Below are 21,154 nucleotides of genomic sequence, written 5' to 3'. Positions count from 1 at the left end.
TTATATATTTTGCATACTAACCCTTTATTGGATATGTCATTTGCAATACCTTCTCCCATTCCATAGGTTGCCTTTCAGTTTTGTTGATTGTTTCCTTCACTGTGGAAAACCTTTTTATACAATGGAATGTTATTTTGTCATAAAAAAGAATGAAATCTTGCCATTTGAAATGACATGGATGGATGGAGCTAGAGAGTATAATTCTAAGTAAAATAAGTCAGAGAAGGGCACACACCATATGATTTCACTCTGGAATTTAAGAAACAAAACAAGCAAAGGAAATACATAAGAGATGGAGAGGGACAAATCAAGCAAAAAGAATTTTTTTTTTTTTTAACATTTATTCATTTTTAAGAGACAGAGGCAGGGCAGGAGCAGGAAAGGGGCAGAGAGAAAGGGTGACACAGAATCTGAAGCAGGCTCCAGGCTCTGAGCTGTCAGCACAGAGCCTGATGTGGGGCTCGAATTCAAAAACTGCAAGATCATGACCCTGAGCAGAAGTGTAGACTCTTAATTATAGAGAACAAACTGTTACCGGAGGGATGAGTTAAATAGGTGATAGGGGTTCAAGAATGCACTTGTGAGAAGTACAGGGTGATTTATGGAATGGTTAAATTACTATATTTTATACCTGAAACTAATATAATACTGTTTGTTAACTAATGGGAATGAAAATAAAAACTTAAAAAACAAAACCCAAAACCATTCCCTTACTGATAGGCATTGAAATTGCTTCTAAATTTTCACCTCTATAAATAGTACTTCAATAAATGTCCTCATGCACATTGCTTTTATTTTTATAGAATTGATCCAAAATTAGATTATGAGGTCTAATTTTAGGATATAATAGGTATTGTCTCTTTTAGCCTCTAGTAGGTATTGTCAACTTAGTTTACAAATGTTGCAGAGAGGTGCCTAGGTAGTTTAGTGGGTTAGGCATTCAACCTCAGCTCAAGTCATGATCTTGTGGTTCATGACTTCCAGCCCTGCACTGGAATTCTGCTGTCTATACAGAGCTCACTTTAGCTCCAGATCCTGTCTCCCTCTCTCTGCCCCTCCTCTATGCTCTCTCTTTCTCTCTTTCTTAAAAATAAATAAGCATTTTTTAAAATGTTGAAGAAAGTCACTTCTGACCAGCAATATACAAAAGCGTGCTTATCCCAACACTGACATTCCTGGGTATTAAAACATTTTTTAATACTATTCATTTTTTAAATATATATTATGGTCTGACTCACAGGGCAGTTAAGATTTTTTCTAATTTTTCTTTTTCTTTTTTCTCTCCTTTCCTTCCTCGATCTATGCTTTCCATCCTTCCTTTTCCTCCCTCCCTCCTTCCCTCTCCCCTTCCCTACCCTTCCCTTCTCTCTTTCTTGAGAGAGGGAGAGAGAGGGTCTTCAGCAGGCTCCCACCCAGGTGACTTGGGGCTGGATATTATGACTAACCATGAGATCATGACCTGAGCTGAAATCAAGAGTTGAAGGCTTTAAAAGACTGAGCCACCCAGGTGCCCTGAGAACTTTTTAGTCATTTGTTTGCATTTCCTCTTCTTGGAGAGTTTGCACATATCCCCACGTTGACCATGGCGGGGTTGAGAGTGGGAGCCAACATATGGTACATAGTGTCTATTTCTTTGATACCCTTACCTTCTTCCTAGGCTCCAACCTCCCATCAAATCCCTGTTTTCTTTTCACAAGGAGCCCACTTAGCCGTTCATTATCTTGTACTTTTCTGGCAGGTCTCTAAGTTTTCCTTTGGAATTATATTCATTTATTTCCTTTGCACATCTGCCTACTTAATAGTCTGTTTTCTCCTTATCAATTTGATGTAGCTCACTGAAAACTAGGCCACTAACAATTTGCTTTATATAATATTTTTAAGAAATGAATTATGAAAGTTACTATTTTACTTAATGCAATTTAAGCATATTTAATTCTAATCATATTAATCGTTTAAAACAACTAGTATCATTTTTCTTTTTTGCATTTAGAAGCTCACTTTATTTAACATCATGCATTTTCAGTATAATGCTATAGTAAGTTAACTGCAGAAAAGCCACTAATGAATATTATTTTACTTTATTAATGCACCGCAAAGGAACTGTAAAGATTTAAGTAGCTTATATGAAAGTTAAAAACTTTCCAAACTTAGACATGGATTTTTTAGACATGAGGGGGGGTATCTTTCTCTCAAGAGCTCCTATTTCAAGATCCAAATGGGATTTCAAAATACAAGTAAATAAATGTCAAAGCCTCTTGGCCTCTGCTCTGCCATTCTTTGCCTGAAATCCTGCCAAAATGAAATTTTCCATTCAAGGATTGGCATTTACTAAGCTGATTTTTTTTTTTAAAGACTCACTTTCAGAAGTAGTGGAAATTCTGTGCAACTTTCGACGTTCCTCTCTGTGGACAGAACAGCTGCCTCTGTAGCCATTTTCCACAATGGTAACTTTTTCTGAAAAACATATTTTTAGTCCTTCCAATGTCTTCAGCAACTAGGTCTATTGGTTTTTTTCCTAGTGCCAAGCATAGAAGAAAAAGAGCAGCCAAACTAAAAGCTAGAGTTTCACTAGGTATGGCAGCACGAACAGGAAAGAAAAAGGACATGAGACAAAGTGGGAGGAAGGAGCATGGTCTAATAGTTCACTTGCTAGAGGGGCAAGTGAGATAAATCTCAGAAAAATGGTGCTGTCTCAACAAAACTGAGCTGTAGCGAGACTGGCTGTGTGCTTATTCACAGAACATCATTTTCAGTTACTGTTAAGATCAAATAGTTAAGAGCTGAGTGCGTTTATGGAATCCAAAGGGGGAAATATGGAGCCCACGCAGTACAAAGTAGTTTTAGGATTAGGGCGCCACTCTGTTTGCCAGTCCAGTGTTGGTGGGAAGAAGGGGCAGTGTTTGGGGAGTCTGTTCAAGAGTGAGGACTTGGGAAATGGAAACTAAAACTGTTAGCCAGCAAAATCCTGCAATATTCCTGAATGAAACTTTAAAAAGTTAACAAGAAACTGCGATAAATTTTAGGTAAAAATGAAAATGACAGCACGTTAGGTGAGAAAACTAAAATCCATATGAAATCGAACTGCTTGCACTTCTAAAAGCAATGGCTTGAAGCAGCAAGCGAGTTACTAGTCTGTCCTAGGCTTTCTCCCCAACGTACTTAATTCTCTAATTCTCGAAAAGCCTTTCACTGCTTTTCTCATAGGGAGTGCACCCTGAGATTATCTCCCTGCGAGGCTTCCTTTAATTTCCGACTTGTTTCTTTTCCTCTCGTTGTTGTCAGACCTAAGGCTCCTTTCCTCATATAGTATTTGTTCAGGGACGAATCACAGAGGAGGTAGCGAGGCAGAAAAAAGTTTTGTGGTTTGGGAAACTTGGGCCTTTGTTGTGTCATTTCCCTTACCCCTCCACGCCCCCAACCACGTGACCAGGAAAGGCCGGAATTTTGTGAATGGAGCTGAAAGGTGGCTGCTCGGGCGGGAGAAGCTCCGCCCCTTCCCTGAAGCGGCCAATCTCCTAACGGAGCGCTGCGGGGTCAGCAATAAACAACAATGGGCTGGGAACACACGAGACGTTATTGGCTGCGGCGAGAACCTCGCGGGGGCCTACCCCGAAACTCCGCCCCTTCCCGGTTGCCCTGGATACCCGTCCGGTTCTGGCCGCTGAGGTCTTTGGAAACTATTGCTCACGTTACAGAGGCTGGGTTATCCCGGGAATGCTGGGCGGCGAGACACCCTTGCTATTGGCTCTCCGCCTAATTGCACCCTCAGATTGTACTCCAGAGCCTTTATCCGGCTTTGAGAACCCGACTGTGCCCGGAACCCCTCTCTGGCCGTGGTTAAAGTGGAGTTCCCGCTCAAAATGCTTGTAGGTGCGCGCGTTTGCACCCGCTACTGTGATTTACTTACTAGTTTCAGGGACTGCAGTGTGGGTGTCCTTGTTGTCCACAGTTACTGGGTGTTTCCGCAGTAACACTTTTTGTGTTGTTTATTAAAACAATTTTTTTTGACCTAGGTATTTCCTCTATTTCCCTGAGTCCAGAATTGAATCTTGTGTGCTCACACTCTCATTTTAATGCGTTTCCATAACGTTCCATTTAAGGAACGAAACTTTATAGAAATTGAAAACTGCAGCACATTTCCCTACGGGCGGAACAGCTGCCGGAAACGTCCTTTGGTCTGGTCGCCATCAGTATCACAAGTGAATTTTAACCCTGGTCCCATCCCCATGGCCTCCCCATCTACTGTTGGGCTGAGGCTGCTTTCTAAGCGACTTTTTACCGCTCCAAGCCTCATAGGCGCGTCAGGGCGAGTGGTTTCAGAGTCGCAGCGCTCACTTCTTAACGTCCTGATCATTGTCCTTGAAACCCGAGCCCCATCACCACTCGCCCCCAACCCCCGGCTCGGTCTGTTTAAAAGCTGGAGAGGAAGTGAAAGCGTCAAGTACGGTAAGTGACACCCTCCGCCTTCGTGTATACATAACAAAAGCACAGGAAACGTTCGAGTCCCTAGGGTATCCGAGCCACCCCGTTCCCTCCCCGCTCCTCCCCACCTCCTTAGTGGACTGGAAGCACCTTGTCCCAGTGCACACGTGGAACACATTTGTTTTTTATACTTTTCTTCACCTAGTTTGCTCTGTGGTCCTGCTAATTCTCCTTCCCAGTATAACCGCTCCTGACAGGCAATTCCTCAGCTCCCAGGTGCTTTTACTCATAGATTATTTTACTGTCTCATGAACGATAGTGTCTTGTTTTACTTGAGGGGTGGCTGCTAAAAAGAAAGGTTTTTGATAAATCATTGCGGTGGAGCTGGATGTTGAAAAACGGGAAAGGAATTTGGGCCAAAAGCTTATTGGGGACGAGGCTATAGAGCGAGGTGGGCTCCTTATCAGGTTAAAAGTACGGGGGGCTGGAGATCTAGAGGGAGGTGATTCGTGGGACTAAGGAGGCAAGGGCTCCGCGGATCGTCCTTCAGAGTATATACCCGAACCAAACAAAAGTGCTTTGGGGAATCAGCCCAGTAGTGGACCAAACACACCAGTAAGGAGAACTAGCGACACATGGCTTCCGAGTCCCGGACGCCTTAACAATAAGCAGCGGGTTAGGAAGGCAGCTGATTTCCTCTGAGGCGTCTTCAGGCTGTGGACCCAGCGCCAGCCCGCAGAACATCCCTGTAGGAAGAGGGGCGCGAGAGATCCACGAGAAGGGGCAGCAAGCGGCCTGATTGACAGCTCGAAATCTGATCTTGTGAAAGAGACGCGGAGCCAATGGGAGGCAGCGATCCATCAGTTTGGATTGGAGGCCCCTGGAGGAGAAGTAGAGGAAAAACCACCGAATTGAGCTCTGTCAGAGGCGCTTTCGGCTTCCAAGGGGGAAGTGCTGGGCAATAATTAATGTTTTTATTAAATTTGGAGGGAATTTTTGCAGCCGTTCGCCTAGCGTGGCCTTCAGGTGGGTCTTTCCAACAACTTTTTATGTCTCTCCAGATAATTGCATGGTTGTGGATTGCAAAAACTATCCTTATGAAAGAGGTGTCTCTGTCTCTTTAGTCCCGTTAGGTGCAAAGCAAGTCTCGTTGATCGCCATTGCTAGTTTTGCACACGTTTGCGAATCAGAGCTGCCCGGGGTACACCGACCGCGCAGGGAAACATCGAGAGTGTAAATAAATACATCGCCTCTTGTTCGGATTTTTGCTACTGCCGAAAATATGTAAATTGTGAACTCTCTTGGCTCTCTTTGGATCCAGGTGAAGGAGGCTGTGTAGGGAGGGTTTTTTTTTTTTTTTTTTTTTTTTTTTTTTTGTGAATGGGACTCTCGGAGGATAATTAGCTATGCAAATTCAAGAGCTTCATTCATGATTTTTTTTTTTCTTTAGCCTAAAAGCCATCTTGTTCCCCTCTAGGTTGATAGAAGTCCAGATCCCGAGGAAATCTCCAGCTAAATGCTCAAAATATAAAACACTGAGCTGAGCTTTGCGAAGAGCAGCAGAATGGATGGATTTTATGACCAGCAAGTGCCTTACATGGTCACCAATGTGAGTGATCAGTTCGAAAGTTGCTGTTTATAAACTTGACTCCAACGGAGGGGAGGGGGGGAGAGGAGGGAGAGAATGAAAAGGGAGGGGGTAAGGGGGTTGGGATTGCAGATACTGTATCTGCTTTGTTGCCACTGTAGGGCGACTCTGCATCTAGAAGCCCAGTCTTCAAAATGAGCTTACCTTTCAGTGATTTGGATAAGGCATAGTTTTGTTTTTAAGACCTCCCCCCCCTCTTTTTTTTTCTGATTAAAGTGCCCAAGATGAGTGGAAGAGGAGACGGAGGGCAGCAGCAGCTGCACTCAAAGTTTTTGGCTGGGTTTGTCTGCCACATTGAAAAGAATGAAGTTGAGACTAATGCTGACACTTTTTGTTTACATGGGTGTTTTTCTTTCTTTTTTTTTCTCTCGACTCATTTTTTCCTCATATTTTTCATTTCACCACTCTATTTATGTTTTTTGTTTTGGGGGGTATCAGAGAATAAAACTCAGTGTATTGTAGTATAGCTTTGATCTAGCTGAAAACGACTTTAAGTGTGATTGCTTCATGTTGTTTTGATGCCGAGATGCCATGAACACAGGACTGATAAGTAGTACTGTGTTCACCTTGGCTGGGAACAACTCTCCCTGGTTGTTGAATTCTCAGCTTTCACTGTCAAATGAATGCAGAAAATGAAGATTAGATTGGATACTATGGACTTTTATTCTTCTGTGTAGAGAGAGGATCCAGCAGACTTCTGCATGCATGTGTTTCTGTGTGTGTGACATCTGAGGTTTACATTTTTTAAAGGATTTTTTCTTTCCCTTTGTAGAATCAGCGTGGGAGAAATTGTAACGAGAAACCAACAAATGTCAGGAAAAGAAAATTCATTAACAGAGATCTGGCTCATGACTCAGAAGGTGAGGTTTGATTTTGAGCTGAATTCCCCCCTCTTTACCTCTACTCCCCACCCTCATAAAGAAGAGGAACCCTTCAATCTTAGCTTAAAAAAATGTACTTTCAAATTAGTGCATTTAACTGAGACTTTTATTTGGAGCAATTACCATGTGACAGTTTGCATTGGAGGACATTTTATGGCCCTGTCACAAACTAATGAAAGAAGGAAATAAAACCTTAACAGTCACATCCTTCTTTTAATCATTCTTTTGTGTTTAAATACTGATGTCCATATGGCATAGAACTAATCCCATACACTCAGGTAACCATTTAAAAATATCCAACGCAGTGGGACATAAAGCAGTGATGTATACTACTTAATTTCTCCTTTTTACTTTATTAGAAGTAAAACAATATAAATGATTGTTTGACTTCCTATTCCGCTTATAGTGAAACAATATGCTATTATTAAACTTTTCATGGGTGATTTTGAGGACTACATGGTGAGATCATAATATCTTGTTTATAGGCCTTGAAGTGTTCACTGGATTGTAATTAAGGCCTAATTAATAATTATAGTAACTATTTGAAAAAGTAGATTACAGTTTTTTTTTTTTAATGCACTGCTGGGTAGGAGGTCAATATATTGTAAATTATTCCAGCCATACGGGAGCATTTATAATGAACTTAATCTACTAAGATTTAATTATCAAAGTTCACGTTGCCATTTTGATTAGGTATATTGAATTTTGAAAGCTAACTCAAATCTTCATCCATATTGGACACCCTTCTCCCTCCTGCTCTGACAGAATACACAGTTTTGGACTTGATAATAAACAGGTGCCAGGAAATTACTTCACTTTGACTTTGTAGAACCTATTGATGTGGAAATTTTCCTCTAAAATACTATATTTAAAAGTTGTCCCTTTTAGTTTTGAGGCACTGAACCTCAAAACATACTGTGCCATAAGAATTATACCGTGTTCTGTTAAATCTTTTAGATAAGGTCCCTTAGAGAAAAAGAAAATGACTTGCAGCCTTTCTAATCTTTCCCCTGCAAGAGACGACTCTACTTTAGAAAGGTTTATGTGGACAGACGCACCTTCACCTCAGCCTTTTTGTGAATCCTAGTGTATGTGTGTTTGGTATCATTGATCATATTTATTAGGTTATTTGTTCAAAAGGGGAAATCCTGCCTTTATTATTTACTTCACTAAAAGAATTTTTTAGAGAAGTATTGCTTACTAGCTATTACAATGGCAAGATCATTGAGCTATTTAAGTCATGAATCCTATTTTGTTTTTATACTGACTCCCCTCCCTAAATTAAACTGATATTTCATATCAATTTCATGACAGACATTTCCATTTAATGGAACCTAAAGGTTTTCAAATCTTTTGTTTATGTCTCTGACTTGTTTTATAGAACTCTTTCAAGATCTAAGTCAATTACAGGAAACATGGCTTGCAGAAGGTAAGGCAAAAAAAAATGTCTTTAAAAGGAGGGGCAAAGCAACTCTAGAAGGGGGGGAAGAAAGTCCTGAACTTGCTGTCTTAATGTTCAACCCAATTAATTGAGCTCTAAAAGAGCCACCTCATGTGTCATGCATACATTAGAGTCTCTGATGAGTTTGTCTTTGGGGACTCTGGGGCTGCACTACCCAGTGTCATCACAAATTACCAGGAGAAATTGCTTCCAGCTCACAATCACATCTGCTTTTGGCAAGAACTAATGCACCAAGACTTCAAGTTCTAAGCCTCTGTTCAGATTTTAATTGCAATTGATCAGGTTTATATTATTGTACCTCGAGAGACCTCCTAGAGCCAGAACCGGGCTTGCTGTTTCTTTTAGAGCAGCGCATATCATTATTTGGTGTTCTGGTGGAGGACTTTTCTGATGGCAGAAATTAGTTTCTCTGGGTTCATCAGGACGGGATGCTTCAAGATTTAAGTGCAAGTGTCTTCTTTCCACCGTGTTCACAACACAGAACATTAGGTGTGTATGCAATACGTAGGAAATCTATGGCTTTAAAAGAAATCTTTGGGGGATTTAAGGATTGAAAAAATGTTTTCTATTTGTTGCTATTATGTGATAGTTGCTGAAATTGATTTTTGCTTTTATGTCACTTTCATTAGGATTTATTTAATACAGCAAGGTGACACCTAAAGGCAGTACTTTTATTTTTAATTACTTTTTGGTAAAATTTTGTTCTGCAACCTATTGTATCTTTTATTGGGCACAACTTTATTTTACAGGAACAATGAGATAATGCTTTAATACAGTTTGATACAACTTGAGAAATGCCTAATGCTGAGGGACTTTTGTTAGTGTCCATAATTGGAAATTTTTCTTTCGGATTTGTCACAGTCTATGTGAAACATTAATTTTATCCTGGGATGTGTTTTATGGGGAACACAGAGAAAATTATACATATTTAAGCACTGAGTCTAATTTGTATTTCTTTCTGTCTGCTGTATGGATATGCAGTTTTCAGAACAGATTTTTAAGATTTGTTAAGAGAGGAGAGAGGGTCTCTTTAACTGGACCTCAAGTGTTGCTCCAGGTACTGTGAGGCTGACTGCAGTGTTTTACCAGGGGTCTTGCTTGCTGTTCATCAAGTTGCTGTTAGCATGTAAAATAAGTTTCTTTGTTTTGCTGATATTCTTGTTTTCTAAAAAGCATTTGCAATCTTTATAAATCTTTTAAGTTGAATAGCTTTCCTTGTAGTCCTTTGAAAGGGTGATTGAATTTGCATGTTCATAAAAGGTGAGTATTAATGGAAGTTTTAGTTACATTTAAAGATCATTTTGCTTGTCTCTGTAAATGAACTTTATTGCAATAGATTACTTAGTATTGCAACATAAATCATACATTAAAACGTAACTTTTTCCAGAAAAATTTGCACAGAGGTCCTTGTATTAACTTTGATCTGTTAGTTTTGCAAAGTTCAAGGTTGTGAGGACAGTACGTTTAGGAGGGCATTTGTTTCCTTGTCTAAAAGAATTGGAAGTATCTATTTTAATTTTTCTCGAAGGTTTGTTGGTTCTTAGATGTGTAAGTCTCATTGATTCCAAGGCAGTGCACTTGCTGGCAGACTTTGAACGTGCAGAGCAACTCTGTTTCTGGAATTTTCAAATGTGGGTTCTGTGACAGACACTTGCCATTTTATAACCAGTTTTACTACAGTGTCTTACTTTTGTTTTGTTTATTTGTCGCTCGGGTAAGTGATTTGAATAACTTATCCAAGTTAATCTATTTTAAAACTCTGCACTGCAAATATTCTTACCCACAATTATTAATGTACCTGTAAATCAGATCTGAAAGATTTAGCTTTATATGAAACAAACCTGGAAAATCACTGGTGTATTTGGAGGAACATGGACTTTACATAGAAAATAATTCATAAACCGAAATAAGTTAAGGAATTAATCCTCGGTGTTTTATTGAATACCCAGGTGGGCGCCTGTTTACAAACTATGGATAAGATTGCATTTTAGAATAATGCAAACAGCTTAAAAGAGTTTACCTTAATTTATTCTATCGTGATAGAAACGGTGTTGTTAATATGAGTTTTTAAATCTTACTAATGGGGAGTTCTTTTTTTTACTAGTTAATAGACTACACGTTTATTTGTACTTTTAGCAGTTCTGTATAATAATAATATTTGCTTTAGCATTTTAACTTATCCCACATCTTGAACTAAGAAGAGATCTTAAAATTACAATAGGTTATTTATAGTTAGTTTTGTCTATTTATGTCCTTCTGGATATCCACAAATTAAAACATTACCAAATTGTCAGACTTTGAACTGTTTCTATATTTCTTTTCATAATGCTTGGTAGCCAAGAAAGTGACTATGTTATTTTAAGGCATCTTGACCCTTTTAAAAAGGATCATGGGCGATTAACCAAGTTTCTCTCAAAGTTAGAATCCCCCTGGGAAGTTAAATAGGTCTAAAAATCTTACTAGATGTAAGAGTCAAGTTGTGTCGTATGAAAATCATGTTTTTAAAAAGTTACCAAAGCCCCTAAATACTTGGGAAATGATATATCCTAGAGTGTTTGTTTTTTCCTGTAAGAATTTTTATACATTAGATTCAAAGTGCAACATAGGGGTTAGTCATAGGTAAAAATATTTTGGATTCTGAAATGTGTTTTATGTCTAAGGACAAATTGGGGTAGATAAGGCAGGACTATTTGAAGGTGAAGGTTGGAGCCAGTATTTTCAATTTGCTGAAGTCCTCTAATTTAGGGGGAAGAATGGGAGTATATTTTAAATTTTAGGCAGGGATCAAAAATATGTTTGTGAAGAATATAACTTTATATTAGTATCACTTTTTAAGTACTAACACTGCAGTTTCAATGCTGTTAACATGTGTACCGCAATTTAATATATTCACATCTCATTCTGAAGAAAATCGGAAAGATATTTTCAGTGACCACAGTAGCACATCAAAATATAATGTGTCTATGTTAAATTTTGCCATAGCTGTTTTATATTATAATTTTACTATGTACAATTCTTTATTGATTCTTTGTCTTTTGAATTAGATTGCTACTGACAGAAAGGCAATTTCAATTACTTGATCTCATGAAATAATGAGTTCGTATATCAATGCTATCAACATCACAGTAACGTCTTACTCCTAACAACCTGTTTTAAGTGGTGCTTTAGTGATAGAGTCCTAGAAATTCTTAGTTAAAAAGGACCCTTCTGTGTGTTAGAAAGATAAATAGAAGGATATAAAATTGAGTTTAAAAAGGATTGCCATCTTCCAAAGTTGCTTATTACAGCTTACCTACCCACATAGCTTACAGAGAAACCGTAAATTTCCTATGTATCTAACATAAATACATAGCACCTTTTGAACATTGTTTTTGGTGTGGGTCTTGCTGTTCTTGAGGTTCCCTTTCATCAGTAATATTAAGGACAAAAGTCAACAGTGATTCGCTGACACAGGGTAGAATGTTTTTCAGTGGTGTTCTAGTAAGTCAAGTTTCCTGCAGCCCCCACACTTAAATCTAAGTTTTCTCTCCAAGAACAGCCTTTCTACACCAGAGGTTATTGCTTCCTGCAGATAAGGCTTCCTTTTTTTTTTCCTTTTGTGTTGAGTGACCTTCAAATAATGGGTTGACTTAACAGTAGAGATGTCTGCCTTTACTTCAGTGGCAGATACTAAATTTACATTCAAAGTAGTTTCTTATGAAGTCCCTTTAAATAATTGTTACTTGGTATAAGTAATGCCATCCACAATGCACAGTGCTCCTAATGTACTCATTTTTTTTTCAAAAATTATAACTGCTTCTTGTTAAAATGACACATAAGTTGGGATATGTGCACATTAATGTATTGTTTTTTCTTTTAAATGTGACCTGGCAAAAACCAAAAATTTTAAAAAGTACATTATGTTGTGTGGTTTACGTAAAAAAGGAAAGGAGAAGAAAGCATTAAATTACAGAAGTCCATCCTATTTCTTCGTGTTGAGCAAGAGTTCATGTGTAGGGGGGAGGGAGTGCTACCCCTCTTTTTGTTGTACCAGGAAATTTTCTAAAACACAAGAGCAAGACTTCTCATTTGGACTTGATTAAAAGATAGCAGGTAGAGTAAATGTATTACATTTCTGAATGTTTATTGGAATTCTATAAATGCCTTTTTATCTAGGGTCTTCTTTGCATTGCCCCCCCCCATGTGCCCCCTGAAACCCAAACTTTGTTTAAATAGAACTTGGATTTGGTATACTTTAGATAGAATTTTTCCAGAAGGTCCTAATAAGTGTTAATGAAATACTGCTTTTCTGGTTCAGTTACAAGAAATGTGTCATTTTTTTGAATTTCATAATATAACTGTATTCCCTTTGACCTGTGTACAAGCTGGTAATTAAAATGATAATAATAATAAAGTCAGACCTCGGTAATATTAGAGAAAATGGAAAACAGCTCTTAAGCCGTGCTTGTTTTCAAGTCCCGAGGTCAGTTTAGTGTTAGGAGTTGAAGCTGCTTTGGGACGAAAGACAGCTAAAACTTACGGTTTCCTTTTAGAGCATCAAGTATGAAGGATCTCTTTGTCATGCAGAAACAGCTCTCGCTCTTTTTGTCTCTTTAAATATGTTTATAGTACTGTATTAATTAATGCTTATACGTTGGGACAATCATTTTAGTTTTAAAAGCGGATGTGGTGTGAAGCCAGGCTTAGTGGCTTCATGATTATTTTGTTCCGTGGCCTGAAGCTTCATTCTAGGATTACACAGAATACCACTGTGCAAAGGTTGATTTTCTTGTTGTTTTACTTTTATTTAAAATAAAATTTAAGTTTATTCAGAGCAACTCATTTCTAATTCTTTGATTCAAAGTGAAATGCTACGAAGTTCAGCAATAATGTTTTCTAATCTCAGGAAAATTTGAATACGAGGCAAGAAAAACAAGGCATTTCTTTAATGATATTTTTCCCATCCTTTCTTCGTCTGTCTCTCTCTCCACTCTCAGTTCCTTCCTTCCTTTTCTCCTTCCTTCTTAGTTTTAGACATTTAGGTTTTTGTGACAAGTTACCCTATAAATGAAGCAGGATACATTAATCAGTCTATCTATCCTCTGTCTCTAGATTCCTAGATATCTAGATAGATTTAATTTTGTAAACTTGTCATTTATTTAAATGCATACCTTCCTGAATCCGAGCTGTATTTGAGATAGAGCAATAAAATGGATGTGTTTATTGCAAGTTCAAGTTGACTCGCTTTAGCTCTCTGGAAGGGTGTGACATGAAAAGATTGTGGTTGGGCCACATGGCTCATGCTGGACTGGGTTTTTGTGAATGGAGGCAGAACTCCAGTTTTGCCTGCTTGTCTGGAGGAATTGCTGGGGAGATCAGCTGTCTCATTCACTGGCAGAAAGAATGACTCATACATCTTCCGCCTTGTTTGGCTCCAGGTCATTGTTACAGTGAATAGAACTGGTTTTAATTAAATATTAACCCCTTTTATACTTGACATTTGTTCCATTTGTAATTTTCCCACTTTTTCTCCCCCATAGCTTTAAAAGAAAACTTCACGGACACCTAGTGTGTAAGAAATAGGTTGCCTGCAGCCAACCTTGGAAAATATTTAAACCTTCCCCTTTTCTTAAGTAATTATTATTTCATCTGAAAGTTCAGAATAAGCATACAGTAAAGGGACTCTATTTAAAAACTGCCCCCGTCCCCAGAAGTGTTAAGAAAGTATGTTGAAACTAAAAATGAGGGTTCGTGATTCTGTGACATCGGGATCATGATTAATGTTTTTGTGAGTTTGTTTCTCACAGTTTGTATTGCTACGCAGTGAAGAGAGAGAGTGAGCGAGCGAGAGAAACAGCAACTTTGGATAATAATCTAGGTAGAGCAAATAGCTGAGAGTGCAGATTCTACCCTTTTAAAGCTCAAGTCCTGAGACTTGATGGCAACTTGTCTATTAATGTGCAGTGAACTGATAGAGCCGCTCCAGCTTTTACCAATAAAATCCACGTGCTTAATCTTCTTGAAAGCCTTTTATTGGTCTTTTGGTATATACTTTTCCCCCTTGTCCTTTCTTACTCTTCCCCTTCCTCTTTAATTACATAGTGTGGGGAAACATTTTCATTTCCCAAAGGTGATTATTCCAAGCAGAGTTTATAATAGATAGCAGTGAAAATAGTATTTTTTTAAAGGTTGGCCTCTAGTGTTAATTTTCCACTTTGGGGTTGGTATGGCTTGCCACAAATCTTCAGGCAGCTGTAGTTTGCTACTTCACAGAATTCCCGTGAACTGAGGAAAAAAGGAAACGCATGATATGAGTGTGGCAATACTTTGTCATATTTTCCTTGCCCAGATCCAACGCGTGTTTTTCGTTAGCTGCTTTCCTTTTGCTTGAACTTGAAATTAGAAGTATACTTAAGCCTTTGTCTATTTAAGTAGCATGCTGCTTCATTTGGTCTATTCAGTTTCTTAAGATCAGCTTCTGTGAAAATGTGAGTCATATGTTTTTTGTTAAAATTCTGTAATATGTTCAGGCATAAGTGTGAAGTATTTATTCAGTATGTTAGAGCGTTAGAACAGAAATAGCAGTTCTGAAAGCAATTCTTATTCTTTTTACAAATTGTTATGCACCTATTTCCTATGTATTTGTGAAGTATAACTTCCAGCTGGATCTAAAATTTTGCGGTTTTTTCCCTCCGCAACACATCCCAACACGTATCACATCTCCATCGTGATTTTTACGTCTGTCTTGCAGTGATACGTATCACAGTTACAGCTTTGTCTTATGTGGTAAGGGCAAAATAATACCTGGCTTTTAGGACACTCCTACCGGCATATTCAGTTACAAATATATTTTTGTTACTCACCAGCTATTTTTAACTATTCCTGTAAAGGGATATTACATTTTTATGAGATTCTTGTAAATGTTGGCTTTTAAAAAGCATAGTAATTGCTGTGACTGATAATTTTGCATCTCACTAGTTATGTTTGTTTAGCTGTTGGTTTAGAAGGAACACCAAAACATGTGGCTATGATGGAAAAATGTGTAGAATCTGGTTCTGTCTACGTGCTGTTATTTATTAAACGGATATTGAAAACATTTTTGTATCTTTTTGGTGTGAAGACTCTACTATCATAACTCTGTGAGAAAAATGAAGCTTACTGTAATGTGAAAAATGTTTATAGTTAGAGAATACTAATGTACAAATTGTGGCTGTTTTTCTTTCTTTTGCAATATAATTCATGGGATGTGGGGATGTGTAACGTGCATTGTAATGACAGGAGGGGTTGTGTGTGTGCGAGTGAATAGAAAGAAGTGGGTGGGAGCTGAAAGTTTGGAAAAAATACATCACAGTTAGAATTCCATGTAATTGTCACAGAAAAAAACCTGTGTTATCACTTTTACACTGGGGAATAAAATACAGTTCAAATAGGTTAAATAATGTACACAGTACCCAGATAGGAAGTCCTAAAAGTATGATTTGAAGTTCACATGACTTTCGTTACCCAGGGTAGCAGATATTAGTGCAATACGAAGGGGGGAAACCTCTCTTCTTCTGTTATAGGTTGATCAGTTATAACTTGAAAAAAGTCCTTAACATTTTTGGTGACAGAGGATGGAATTTGTCTTTAAAAAGCTGATATGTTGGTTAACCGAGAATGTTAGGAAATAATTTAATGTAACATTGTATATATTTTAATACTTGGCAAGATTATCATTGTTTCTGCTTTTGATAACATGATAGAAATTTTATTCAGCTGGATATTGCCTTTTTAAAAATGTGACTAAATAAGCCAGTACAAAAGAATGCTTAATCCTCTTTATGTTGTATTTCTTTTTTATATAAAAAATTTTAATATAGAATTTCTTTTTATAGGGAATTTTTCTTAACTCATTCAACTACCAACCCAAAACTTTTTTTAGCAGAGTGATCCTGTTCACAAACATTCCCCATTCAGAGTAGGCTCTTTTTAAAAAATTGACATTTATTTTCATATGACTTGACTGAATAAAACGTTTCGGTATTCGATAATACTAGTAGGGTAACACTAGTAATCACGTCAGTGCTAAACTTAAACAGGGTAACTCCTATTTTTACCAAATTAAAAGTAACTAACTTCCATTTTATGTAGTGTGTATGTGAGCATTGTATATCTGTGTGTGTGCATGAAAACTTGTTTAGTAATATCCTAGTAATTTAGAATAGGTTATTTTGATGTCTAAATCAACCATGATGAAAATATTTTAGAAGTGAAAAAGTGTACTTGTGTTTTGATTGCTGCTGAATGCATTAAGCCCTTGCTATTCAGTATGTTTTTTCCTTTACTAAAAATAGGGAAGGTATTTGACATGAGGATTGATGAACTAGTGATATTCGTTTCTTTAGTATTGTATAGTTGCCAGGAAAATATTTTGCATGAAATGATTGAGTTTATTTTTATCATTTATACTTCACTATTATGACAATCACTAAAATACAATATTTTCTTATATATGACAAAATCAAAGACAATGCTTTTTTTAAAAATAAAATTCTGTCACCTCTTTTGGCCAAATTGATGTCAAACATTTTTAATTATGGCAGTCTGATTTGCAATAGACCGAATATACCCAAAGCAGGCGTTTCTGAAAAAGCAGAGGGATGTGTGTAAGTGCACATCGTTTGGAAGAATTGTGTAGTTAATTTCAATGGGCTGCTGACGCACTGGCGTGGGGGACTTGAAATACTTCCTACTTCATTCTTGCAAAGAAGCACTGCCGCTAATAGAAATCCTGTAGCCTCTTCTATTTTGTATGTCTCTTATTTCCATCTGGCAGGTGATAGAGGAACCACAACCGCCCCAATTATATTTCGACATAAAATGTTTTCCAGTTGACATCAATGGTTGCTTCTATTTTCCCTCCCAAGTACGGCTGTCAATACCGTTTTAAATAGGAGCTCACTGGCAAATAATCATAGGTTTGATCGGAGCCGTAAAAGATCTTATGTGAAAGATCTTACTTGACATTCCTTATGCGTTGGCAGTTTCTCTCTTAATTTTTTTTTAATTTCTTTTTTTCTTCAGCTCAGGTACCTGACAATGATGAGCAGTTTGTGCCAGACTATCAGGCTGAAAGTTGTAAGTATAGTATGACGCATCTCTTGAATTTTTCTGTCTTTCTTGTTTCCTTCTCTCATTCTTTCTCTCTGGTTGGTTTCTACTTCCTGTGTCTGTTCTTGCATTATGTTGGTACCTCTCTAGCTTTCAGTCATGAGGTGATTATATTTGTTAAGTTATGACATCAGCAGAGTCCCTGTATGATCTGAGCAGAGCTCCAAAGAGTAGCTAAGCAAAACCGTTTTGATTAAAAGATGGTCCTATTCTCTGTATTTGGTTAATATCTTTGAAGAAGAAATAGGGTGAAGTGTTTACTTCCAATTTTTTTGTTATGTTCACGAGAGAAAGTCTAAATGCTGATGGGAGAAAGTTAACATCCATGTGAGAGTATTTATTGAATAATGTATCCAAATCTGTTGGCTCACATTATATTACATTCATGAACTTTCACCTGCTTTGATTTACTTTTTACCTTCGTTCTCTGCTTCCTGGTTACAGTAACACAAATGGAAGTAGCCCTTGGCTTGTCTTAGGATCCCTTCCGGTGTTTCTTTCCCTGAGCCTTGCTCTAGAGTCTGTGGGAGAATGCGTAAGTTGTGATTCAAGGGAAGCTCTCCTCTCCCGAATCCGAATTCCCGAGTGAGCATTATGCTTGTGTAAACGTGGCTGCCTCAGGGGTTCCTTCTCATATTTATGTTTTGCCATTCTACCAACTAACTGCAGCTGTTGACTTGAGGTGTAAATAGTAAAGAAAGGGATGTAAATGCCATCTTGATAATGAAACTGACCCAATAGGTTTTCATTCGTTAGTACCCCTTAAAGCTCTAACTGGTTTCACTTTTTCCAGATCGTTGACAGTTTCATAGGGGGCATTATCAATAGCAGCCAGAGAGGTTTCTGACCTTGAAATTTATCAAACCCATGTTCTCACACCAATATCGCACATCTTATACCTCTGTGACTTTGAGGAAGAGATGTCTGTAAGCCATGTTTTCCACTTTTATGTTTGGTACTTTAAATTTCTAGGTGTCAAGAGTTGGGAGAGGTTATATCCAGATTTTCTCCCATGTTTTAGTTCAGCTCTATTAAATATATTTTTGGTTTGATTGTGGTAAAATATTCATCACAGAAAATTTACCATTTTAGTTATTTTTAAGTGTGCAGTTCAGTGGCACGCATGTTGTTATGCAGACTTTGACACTGGCCACCCCCAGAACTTTCTCATCATCTTATACAGAAAGTCTGTGCTTACGTATTGAAAACTAACTCCCCACTGCCCCCAGGCCTTGGTAACTGCTCTTCTATCAGCTTGATTTTTGATCTGAGAATTTTGTGTGCCATTTAATGTCTGAATATAGTTATTAGAGGTCAGTTTCAAGAAACCTATTCAACAATAATATACAACTAATTAGAGAATCTTAGAAATTCCCAGGATGATGACAGCTAAGGATGCTGGCTAGGCAAGATTTTCCTTTCTTTACAGTGTGGGAAGGGAATGGTCACATTTCTAGCATTTCTCTTTCTGGACATTTGGGTTCTTTCTAAAAGTTAAACCTGTCATCTGAGTGGGAGAATTATTCTCATTGAGTCATTTTACATCTGAAGAAATTAGTAATGATTCCAAATGCTAGGGTAACATCGCTACCAGGAAAAAAAATTTGTCCCTTTTCTAATGTGATGTCCTTTCAATTTTTCAAATTTTTGACTCTTTCCTTTCCTTGGACTCTCTCTTTTGGTCCACAATGGGGAGATATTTTCCTTTCCCTCTTTACTACTTTGGTAACTCTTTTTCACTCCACTCATCTTCCTGCCTTTCTGTTTCCCCAGGATTTTGCTCTTATTTTAACATGTGCCATCCCTGCGAGGTCCCATAGAACTGACTGTGATGATGGCAATAATCTGCATCTAAAGCATTTGGTATTATAGCCACTAAACACATTGCTCACTGAGTGTATGAAACGTGCTTAACGGGACTGAAGAAGTGAATTTTTTTGTTTTATTTCATCTTTATGAACTTAGATATAAATAGACATATGTGGCTATTGGCTCCTGTAGTGTCAGTTTTGTGTAGTGATGCCTTCTACATAATTATCCCTGACCTGGGTGTCCCCTCTGCCCCCCATCTACTGGGCATCTTCACCTGATCCACCACACCCGATCCTTGATCCTTGTACCAAATCAGAAAAATGCAACATCTCCTGACTCAACCCTCAGCTGTTAGCTTGGCATTGGCATAAAACGCTGTCACACATGATATTCCCTAGACACTTTCTGCTCGGCCACACCAGTGTGGAAATTATTACAGTTTTTCCCCCTCTCAGAATCTCTCTTCTGCTTCTGTGGCCTTTCCCAGTTGATGACATCATCATCCAAGCTGAAAATCTTTTATCTTCAATCCCTGCCAGTTCCTTATTGTACACCTCCAGTTGCTTTCCTTACCAAGTTGTTGATTCTGCCTTTCCAAAATCTCTTCTTTTTGTGGTCTCTACGTCTCTGTCTTTCACTCTCTAATTTCACACCCACATTCTGCCTTGACTGATGTAGTGTTTAAGGGTTTCGATTGATGTTCTTGCCTCCAGTTTTCCCTCCTCCCAGTGCGTTCTCTCCGGTGGCGTAAACACGTAGCTGTCTAACCTTGTTAATTTTCTCCTTAAACTTCCTTCAGAGCAAAGTCCTCCAGAACATTATTCTACAATCTGGACCTTGACTTGGCTGTTTCAGTTTTAACTTTTGCCATCCCAGCACCTGGTTCCTCCTTATCTACTAAGCTTGAGCCTTCTAATTTTTCAGTTCTCGAAACAGATAAAGCTGTTGTAGGTCTCTCTGTCTTTGTACATGTTGCTCATTTTGCTTTATGAACTTGTACTTTTGCTTTGCGGTATTGGTGGACCTCTTACTCCAGACTCAGCTTAGACTTCATTGCATTGAAGTCTTTCCTGACTTTGTCTTGCCATCCATACCCTGCAGAGTAAGACTTCAGAGTACTTTGTAACATTTTAGATACATGTCTTTCTTCGATAAGACTAAATTTTTGGAGGATTAAGAGCATATCTGCCTAGCAAATGTAGAAGCACAGAAGGTAAAATGGTCACCTTAAATGTGATCAGCCTCTTAGGACTTTTTTCCTCCTAAGTGTTTTCAAAGTCTTAGTTCCCTTCTCAAGGTAGAAATATATGATCATGCCTTAAAACAATAGATGTAATCTCATTTTGGAAAAACATGCTAAAACCATGATTATTTAACCAAACATTTTCAGAATGGTGAAGTTTTATTTTTCTTCAGTAGTGAATATTTATGACTTAACAAATATGGCTCTGGGACTTGTGAATAAAACACCTAATGATGAAGGAAACTTCTAAACAGAGGTAAAAATACATCTGAAATAGTCTAATAAAAAGGAAATGGAGATGTGCTTTATATCACGTTTTCACTGACTCAAAAGACTGTTGTTCAGAAGTTGGTGAACAGCTAATTTCAATGTTTATTGAGAATAGAACAAAAGGAAATGATTTAAAAAGAGAAATAGTGTATATGAATTAAATTCTAAGGATTTCTGGGGGGAGGAGGTCATCAAATGTTGAAACTGAATGGTTAGATAGTCTGCTAAATGCCCTATACACATGTCTGATTCTTCCCTGGGAATGCTAGGTGGAGCAGAGACCTCCT

The 21,154-nt window shown here is 37.9% G+C and overlaps 1 protein-coding gene across 4 annotated transcripts in view; it reads left to right on the top strand.

The window, feature by feature from the left end:
- The first annotated feature begins 5,204 nt into the window (after window positions 1-5,204).
- ETV1 (ETS variant 1) overlaps window positions 5,205-21,154 on the top strand; it is a 93,595-nt gene continuing 77,645 nt past the window's right edge. The window contains exons 1-6 of one of the 4 annotated variants that reach the window (XM_029929648.1): window positions 5,205-5,448; window positions 5,547-5,743; window positions 5,900-6,031; window positions 6,843-6,930; window positions 8,333-8,380; window positions 17,456-17,509. In XM_029929648.1, the coding sequence (XP_029785508.1) occupies window positions 5,987-6,031; window positions 6,843-6,930; window positions 8,333-8,380; window positions 17,456-17,509 (235 nt within the window). In that variant the 5' untranslated portion in view covers window positions 5,205-5,448; window positions 5,547-5,743; window positions 5,900-5,986. Of the gene's footprint in view, window positions 5,449-5,546; window positions 5,744-5,899; window positions 6,032-6,842; window positions 6,931-8,332; window positions 8,381-8,610; window positions 8,903-17,455; window positions 17,510-21,154 lie in introns of those variants that run through there. The other 3 variants (XM_029929642.1, XM_029929646.1, XM_029929653.1) reach the window with 3 other exon arrangements.

Source organism: Suricata suricatta, chromosome 2 (genome assembly GCF_006229205.1).
Source record: "Suricata suricatta isolate VVHF042 chromosome 2, meerkat_22Aug2017_6uvM2_HiC, whole genome shotgun sequence".
NCBI classification, from domain to species: Eukaryota; Metazoa; Chordata; class Mammalia; order Carnivora; family Herpestidae; genus Suricata; species Suricata suricatta.
Note: the sequence above shows the minus strand (reverse complement) of the source record. Positions and strands in the feature narration are given on the sequence as shown.